Genomic DNA, 9,465 nt, shown 5'->3' with positions numbered 1-9,465 from the left:
GTTTCTTTTCAGAAAAACAGACAGAACTCCGTTCTATTGATGGCATGCACACAGTCTTTTGCATCGATACTTCTTGTAGTATGAAATTAAATAATGCTTTGATCGATGCAAGGACGTTTGTCTACGATTACATATCAGGTAAGACTTTATTTTGCAAGGAGACTATATATATATGAGCATGCAGAACAAAATCTCAGAGAGTTTTCAATAATAATCTTATTAACACTTTCACTTATTTCTACCACATCACTTGTTATGAGTTATCCTAAAATGCAGTATTTATTATTTATCAGTATGTTTGTCGCGATTGTAAATTCAAAACCATGATGGTTAACAAAGAGTTAAATGCCAAGTGACACAAACCGTTTTGATACTTAAAACCCTTATAATTACATAACAATGTTCGTTCAAACACACCTTAGGTGACCCAACATCAGTGACCATTGTTTCAAAGTGTTTATAACGTTTGGAAATGTTTACATAGCCATATTATCTTAATGGTCTGAAAAACAATGTACTTAAAAGTGCAAAAGAAAACTAAGCAAAGCTTTTTGAACTCAAAGAACCGTTTTTATGATTTCCTTTAGTTTTTTCAGCACTTACATAGCTTGAGCTAGGTTTTTAACAAAGAAGAAATTTAAAACCATTATTTGCATTTTTATGGTGTACCAGTATTGAGACAAATGAACTGATCAATAAGAGCCTAGTAGCAATATGTGATATTGTAAAACATACATCGATTTGATTTATCTTTTTAGTCAGAAATTAAGCAATCTTAGATGTTAAGAGTATATGATTGATAACAAAACTGCAATAATATGAGATTAAATGTTCACGGAATACAAATTAAAGCAAAAACAGGAACAAAATCAAAGATCTAATAATCAAATAATTTAAAATAAATAAAGATAAGAAATGATAATGATATTAATAATAATGATAAAATACATTTTTTTTCAAAAAGTCACATTTAATTACATTTTTTGTACAGTTTTCTACTTCAATCATTGATATTCGTTCAATTTCATATAGCAATTGTGTGTCCATTTTAATGAACATGTTTAATATCTTGTCTTTGATAAGTCTAATATTTTCATAATGATGTCTTCTTTTGGGAATGCCTGGTTTGTGTTTACGACGCAGGACAGATTTGTAGGAGCAAAATTGTCTCGGAGCACATTTGTTTCAAGAGGTACGACCAATGTGCTCGTAAACAATTAATTTTGCGATAAATTGGCAATGAGACAGATGTGTTCGACACACAAAAGAAAGGACACTCAAAGCAGATTTGTCTCATATTCTCTAAAACAATTCCAAAAAGGTAATAATTATACCCGTCCGTATACTGGCTACTACCCATTGCTCTGGTTTTCTGTATTTGTAAACACCGTTTTTGAGGTATCCAGCACCCAAACACATATGCAGCGAGTCCATTTTTATCGTTATTAATTGTCGAGGCTTCAAAAAAATTTTTAAGCAACAACAAGGTAGTATATACGTTTGCATAAAGGGGACATAGAATATTTTTATTTAATAGGTGTGCACACGATTCTTTTACGTGCGCACGCGATACTATTATGTGCGCACGCGAAAGCTATTGTTCATTGCGTGCGCATGCTATAACTATTACGAGCGCACGCGGATAGTTAATCCGCATCTTGACTCTGTACGATCTTTCTCGCATGAATAGTTCGTCTCCCCGAGTGAGTGTCGAACCTACAGCGGTTAGATGCAAGAGGTCTTTTTGAAATGACCCGGCCACAGAGACAGCTAAATGATCATCAGAAATATATATAAAAATATCGCCATTTTCCGATTATTGTTGCATTTCAGATCCGCCATTGAAAAAGCACTTACAACGTGCATGAGTCCCAAAAAGAATCCGTGTAATGCCATAATTATAGAATGCAGGGTATCGCAGAATCGGACGAGACGCGACATTCCGATGAGTCACTTAGCGAGGCACGATATTGTAACATGAGATCTTGCAATGATATCTTACATCGCTTTATGTTGTGCCGGGATATCGCTTTGCGTGTCTATCGACAAATTATCGCGGATCGTTTCATGTCTGTGGTTCTCAAAGGCCTTACTATGGTAAAGGAACCAGCTCGGTAGCCATCTGGCCTTGTCGCGTAATGGCGGACTGGTAATTGGACACTATTTTTTGTCACACTGCATGGCCATAGATGTCTTAATTTAAGCTGTTTTCTGTTTAAATTTCATCATAGATATAGTTTGACATTGTGGTAGGACAAAGTGCGAGCAAAGGTTGTATTTGATAAAGTGAATTTTAATTTTAGTTTTGATGGTTCTTCCACGTCACAGCAGTGTGATTTTTAATTGATTTTACAGTAAGAAATGTGACGCTAGAATTTTTTTTTGAAGATACATGACCTTTACTTTTCATTTTATATCGGTATTGTCATAACTCAAAAGGCATTTTAAATGAGACTCTAAAATTGGTCTAGCTATGTTTTGTAGCTCTTTGAAGAATGTCAGTTTTATATAGAATATAAAGGAAATATCATTAAGCGGTATATGGCCTCAAAGGATTTTCCTATCTCAAGTCGACATACTAGATGCGAAGTGAGACACTAGATTCCGGCGAAATGGTAAACAAGTAATCGTACTATGGTGGTTTCGCGTTCGTACCACCGTATTTCACCATCGTACCATCATCGTATCATTGTGACACCGCACTTTCACCATTGTACGATCGTGAACATGATTCCGTATGTTTCATTGTACGCCTTTAGGTTCAGCCAATCCAACTTCTTGATTTTCAGATATCAGAATAAATCGTTCCATTGTAGGTTTTAGGTTTAAAATTGCATAAAAACACACACAAACCTATTAATGATCACATTTGACATGAGATTAAACGGCTAACCTCAATTTCTTAAAAAAAAACTCCCGTGGGGCAATATGTGACACATAATCAATAAAACAATGAAATGAGACAAATGTGTTTTCTTGTCCCTTAAAAAACTTAATCGGAGCACATTTGCCACACAAATGAGTTATTTATGGGGGTATACATTTTGAGATCCCATCTGTCTCATGTAAGACAAATGTGCTCCGAGACAAATATGCTCCTACACAACTTTGTCGGTCATTGGCTAGCTCGTGCAAATATTTTATTGTTTTTTTTTGGATTCTAATTGGCGTAAGAAATTGAAATATATAATATTATCATATATAATTTATATATGTCTACAAATAGTGAAAACAATGAGTTTATTGTATTACGAGCCAGGCGTAACGAGAAAGAAAAGCCAGCAACAAACTTGTTACAATAACAAATTTATTACAGAAAAAATATTAAAGAATTTATTTTTACAAATACCTGAAGTCCAAATAAAAATATAAATTTCAAATGTCTTATCTGATCCTGGAATGATCCCCTTTTGAATAGCACAGTTAAATCCAAGTTAAATTCAAGAACACTTTAGAATAAATCCCCACAATAAAATCCACAAGAATAATTTAAACTATTTTAAAAATAATCCAAGCTCCAATAAATCACTTAATATCCAAGTTGAATAATACTACAAATGTATTGATGACTTAAAAAGTAACTGATGACTTAAAAGATAAAGGTAATGAAAAATATCCCATATATATATATATATAAAAACTAAGAACATTCCAGAATAGTCTATTATGTTCTAGAGTAATCATAATCTAGCACTTTCAACAACAAAGAATAATCTGGAAATTTCTATCTAAATATAATGCACGAATCATAATCTAGAATTTTCTACAACAGTTAAGCAAGTTCTAGTACATACATGTAGTTTATGTTCTAAAAATAGAACAGTGATAATACTATATACATATAATATGTTGCATACATAACAATTGATTAAAGATTAAAATTAGTATTCATTCGTTTTCTATTTATTGATAATTACTACCCTATGACATTTGCACACTATAAGCTGTGCCCATTATTGGCTAATGTCTGAATTACAGGTTGGGTAGAGGTCAATGAAATAGTGCAATAAGAAGAAGTGGTTTAGACTATTCATGACAATACTTAGTTTGCTACTTTTTGTAATGTTTTGATAAAAACAACACTATGTTTAAGCAACATTGTAGGGTCTAAAATAAAGTATCATTCGGCATTTTAATTCATTGGGGTCGAACTATTCTTATACACACCGAAATTGGTACTTAAATGAAAAATTTGTTGCGCGGATTGTAAATATACCTAACATATCCTTTTATAATTTGACAGTGTATAAAATGTATGAAAACAAAATTGATCCTCCCTAATATCACATAACTCATTTCAAGCTTTAATGGACGATTTTGAAAGAAAAAGCAGGTGCTACTTTACATCATTAGTAACATTTGGGGAAGAAACGAAATTGCTTCAGCAATGGACCAAAGATGTTAATACACTTTTGGAATCGATTGGTAAGAAATAAATTTTATATCAAAACCTATTTTCTTCTAGCATTATATTGCAAGTGGCGTTTAACAAAATTAATCAACGGCCCATTTGCAATCTTTTCTATTTCTCAAAACATTTTTTTAATCTTGGTATCTAGTCACAGTTTTCCTAAACAATATGTTTTTGCTATGAATATGAACTATCGTTTACTTCTGTTACTATGTTAACTTAGCAATTGGTATAATAATAGTGAATTTGTATCTTGTATGGAAGTTAAACTACTACTTTGCTTACACCTTGCTACCTTTAGGACATATAAGTCACTTTCAGCGCTACTTTCTAAATTGTTAAACATCTTACATGTTCTTCATAAATTATCAATACATTATTATGCACATGTTTGAAATTCCTACTGAATTTTTTAAAAAAAGTGGTTTCTGAGGCATAGTGTGACATAAGTTAATGTGGAACTGGCTTATATTACCTGATTGAACAATTATCTTTCTAAAATGATGGAACGATAGCTCTTTCTTTTACTATCATTTAATATGTATTCCTATATTGAAATGATAATTAAATGTTGGACAGATCTATATCGAATCAAATTATGAAACGTTATCCTTGCAGAAAACTTACCACTTTCTGGTCATGGTGATTTGGCAACTGGACTTGAATATTCAAAGAATGCCGCATTAAGCCCATGCAGTAAGTAATTTTATTCACGAATAACAAGGTTTCAATATTTTCTCCAAAAAAGTTTTCTCGCACGTATCTCGAGAGCATGCGAAAGAGTTAACGACTTGATATTTCGGCTGTAGATAAAAATATGTGATTTAAAATAAAGGATTTAATCTTGATCGTGTCTTTAATACAATAACATCAGATTAAAATCTAAATTTAATATTAATACTACCTTTTATATGTAGAAACGCGAAGCTCTAAACTTATGTAAAAACTCGAAGATCTAAACTTTAATAAGATGGTTTTCAATTAGATAATTCATGAACTTTTGACCTTTGTCAGAATTTAGGTGGTTCATGATGATGCCTTTTCAATATGCAACTTTTTTAAATGTTCATGAAATAAGAATACGCCAGTATTCAACAACAGGTTTACAGTTAAAAATAGTTTGTTCATTATATTTTAATAATGTCGGAACTGGTTTGGAAGAAAGTAGAATCAGAATTCACAAATAATGTACTAAGTATCAGTTTCCTAATTAAATATTTCTATCTTTCTTCTAAACCAATTTAAGTAGTTCTGTTATCACAATTATGTTATTTTGTCTTATGGTTAAAAAACAGTGATTGGGATATCAGGAATGACCAATATTAAAGCACTTGATAAAGTGAGGTGTAAAAATAAGATATAGATGATGCAGTCAGGATTTGCAAGAGTTATAATGATTTTTTTTCCTATCAGCAGCTCTCTTGTTATTGTAAGTCCTCTCAGCTTTTCTTACCACTTTGAATTTTTATATTAACATACTCTGATATATTATTAAGTGAGGGGTAAAAATAAGATATAGATGATGCAGTCAGGTTTTGCAAGAGTTAAAATGATTTTTATTTCTATCAGCAGCTCTCTTGTTATTGTAAGTCCTCTCAGCTTTTCTTACCACTTTGAATTTTTATATCAACATACTCTGAAATATTAAGGCATTTAGGTTAACATATTACAAATTTAATTCATACTTCTAAATAGACCCTCAAAGAGGGCATGTCAATGACGAAGTGTGATTTGAAACTTGATGAGGACTACCAAACATTTGTTGATTTTTGTACAAACTGTTTTCTTTTGAAATGAGTTACACATGACAATATATATACAAACATTAGTTGATGGTAATTAAACCATCATTGATAGTATACAGTTATTTCATTGGTATTTGTAACAGTCAAAACTGTTGTCATAAGGTATCAGGGATGACATTTGGAAATGTTTTCATATAGATACAACTATTTTAGATCATTTAATAATGCCCTTGATGAATAGGTTTAAAAATGTAATAACTCTACTTGTTTTACAAACATGATCACGCTATGGACAAAACCAGTCTTCTAATGGAACAAGATTTATTTTGAAATTGAATCTCCCAATTATTTCCTTTAATTTGTAGATTATGTTACAACTACGAACAACACATTATTACGTGAGATTATTGTTATAACTGATGGCAGAGCAACTGATTTCGATGCTAAACGTAAACATAATGGAAACAAAAGAGAAGTAAAACAACTTTGCTAATACCCATTTGTTGCAAGACTTGCTGTAAAGTTTTCGATAAAAAAGTGTAAGAAAAACACCGGAAACAGTATCATAACATACTTCAAATTCAATAATTACACAAATGCAAATATAAAACACATTTACCTCATACATATGTAAACCTTCTTATATTCTCGTAATACAATCCGTACGTCTGTTACCAATTTCGTGTCCGGTTTGCATCTTTTGAACCGATTGAAGGGAATACAATTTACTTCGCAGAAATGTGAACATGTGATCATAATAAAACGATATGCACAGTGCAGGTTTGACTTACATAAGAAGCTTTTATTTGTCGAATATAATGTTGCCTGCCTCTATGAAAGTTTTATGAATCATGTACCTTAATTATTTTGTATCATTAGAATATTGAAGATAAAACTTTTTGATTGGGTCTATTCCGAAATTGAAATATTTACTTTTTATACTCAAACAAATCTACATTTGGGCGTTTATTGTCCCGCATTTGCAACCCTCTTGTCCAGTATTTCAGTCGTGAAAAAGAAGAAGTGGCTGATATTCGAGAGAAAGGTGTCGAAATACAATTTGTTTATGTTGGAGATCCGGATAAAGTTAGTACATTTTAAGTTTCTAATAATTTTCAAAAACGAATAAACGTTGCGTGCACGAATACATACACGGGTGTCCGTGACCGAATGGTTAAGATCGTTGACTCGAACCACTTGCCCATTACCGCTGTAGGTTCGTCCCGACAGGGACTTTGGATTCTTTCATGTAATGAAGCTATCAAGCTAGCTTACTGAACGTCGGTGGTTCTACTTATTACTTAGGTACCCGTTTTGAGTCGGATATAATGCACGGTAGGGCATCTAAGGTCTTCCTCCACCAGTAAAGCTTGAACGTCGCCATGACCTATACATTGTCGATGTGACCTGAAACCCAATCAACCAAACAAACAAACATACATAGTTGGGGAAGTTTTTGTTTGTTTCTTGAATATTTTTAAAATGATCCTTCTGCAAATTGAATGTTTATTCTCTTTTTCATTTGATAGAAATTGTTAGAGCAACTCCGCGACATCAATGGCAGAGAGCTGGACAAGCATACTTCAGGTCGCACAATGGCAAAAGACATAACAGTTAAGGTATTTGTTGCTTTCAATATTCTCTTGATTCACTATCCCTATTATAATCAATTAGAATCGTGTATCAATACAATTGTACTACATATGCATCAATCGAACACACATTAATCCTCTAACTTCATGAACATCCGTGAATATATTGCATGTACGAGTATTTGTGGTCAAATGATAATATTCGTGTTAACATAATAACATCCCTTTTATGGGTATCGTTTTATCACTTGCAGAATTTAAAATAATGCAATAATGCTAAATGTCCGTGATATTATATTACGGTTTAAACAATCAAAATAACTTTTGTGTTTTGCCACGAAAAAGTTGTCATTTAACGTTCATTATACATGACGACACGTCATTTGATATGTTTGCTTGATGATTAAAACATTCTGCTCGTGACAAGCACAACAAGCATTGAAAGCGCTATTGAAATAATTTTGAAATGTTTTTTTGAGGCCCTTAAAGGGTAACCCCGTTTATTTTGAACATAGATAAATACATATATACAAACATACATACATACAAAGACACACACACACACATATACATATAAACAAACAAACAAACACACACAAGGTACATTTTAAAAAAAATAGAAGCCTGTGATTAATGTAAAATCTCACTTAACTTTTCAATATATAGTTTTGTAACCTGTAGTCTAATGAATGAAAACTGTTTCTAGTCATATTGTATTTAAAATTAATAATCATCATAATCAATAATACAATGTCCCTATCACATACTAATCTTGATATGAAGAAATGAAAATATATTTCAAACTGTCCCACTGTTTGTCAAAAATATCTACCTTGTTACTAATTTTTTGTGTTTCTCTCTCGATTTGGTATTGGTACTTAATATAATGCTTAGCAGCCTCTATAGATGGCCTTTTAAAATTCATTTTACAAAAATATATATACTTCTTTCAAACAAAAGCAAAAGATTGGTTTCATAATCAACATTTGTATGCCTAAAAAAATTATATTCTTATCAAATGCAAATGAGTATTTTCAAAAAGACCACGAAACATATTGAAAACAACTGCACAGTCCCAAAAAAGTTGTTCCAAGCTTTCAGAAAATTTGTTGCAAAAACTGCAGTTTGGATTATCTTTGTATTGTATCTTATACAAAAGTTAGTTTGTGCCAAGTATTTTGTGTACATTTCTGTATTGAAACCATTGTAAATTCGTGTTTTTAGTGGTGTCAAAAATAAGTGAAAAAAATTTATTCCATTCTTTATCTTCAAATTTAGTATTAAGTTTTTGTTCCCATTTAAGTTTACAAACAGCTGTACGGTTATTTAATTTTAATATATTATGCATAGGTTGTGCACCCTTTTCATTTTTTAAAATCTGAGAGAGTATTGGTGGAATATAAGGTCTTGAAACATATTTTAAACTACTAATAGAATAACCAACACTTTTAAGATATATAACTACTGCGTTACATATGCCTTGAAAATGCAAAAAAATTAGCACTCAAAATTATAAATTTTATTGAATTCATGGATCTCATATAAATCCCCATTCATGTTAAACAAGTCACTTATACACTGGACACCAGCATTAAACCCTGACTTTAAAAATATACTTTTTTTACCAATCAATATATTTGGGTTATAAAATAATGGATATTCCAACACTTTATTGGAACATGGGATATTTTTTTCACATAATTGAACAAAAGCATTT

At 31.5% G+C, this 9,465-nt stretch overlaps 1 protein-coding gene across 1 annotated transcript; it reads left to right on the top strand.

Annotated features, from left to right (window-relative positions):
- The first annotated feature begins 17 nt into the window (after positions 1-17).
- On the top strand, positions 18-7,777 carry LOC132751872 (uncharacterized). Its single transcript, XM_060742083.1, has 5 exons — positions 18-138; positions 4,303-4,425; positions 5,030-5,107; positions 6,522-7,242; positions 7,686-7,777. Exons 1-4 carry the CDS (start codon positions 45-47, stop codon positions 6,647-6,649), a joined length of 423 nt encoding a protein of 140 aa, XP_060598066.1. The 5' UTR covers positions 18-44; the 3' UTR covers positions 6,650-7,242; positions 7,686-7,777.
- Positions 7,778-9,465: the final 1,688 nt, after the last annotated feature.

Source organism: Ruditapes philippinarum, unplaced genomic scaffold (genome assembly GCF_026571515.1).
Source record: "Ruditapes philippinarum isolate M1 unplaced genomic scaffold, ASM2657151v2 ctg2167_1_1_1_1, whole genome shotgun sequence".
Classification (NCBI taxonomy): Eukaryota; Metazoa; Mollusca; class Bivalvia; order Venerida; family Veneridae; genus Ruditapes; species Ruditapes philippinarum.
This window is presented reverse-complemented; position numbering and strand designations above follow the sequence as displayed.

Coding starts and splice junctions, on each gene's coding strand:
- LOC132751872 (XM_060742083.1), top strand. CDS start 45: ATGCACACAGTCTTTTGCATCGATACTTCTTGTAGTATGAAATTAAAT. Junction 4,426..5,029: donor TACACTTTTGGAATCGATTG/GTAAGAAATAAA, acceptor TTATCCTTGCAG/AAAACTTACCACTTTCTGGT. Junction 5,108..6,521: donor TGCCGCATTAAGCCCATGCA/GTAAGTAATTTT, acceptor TTTAATTTGTAG/ATTATGTTACAACTACGAAC.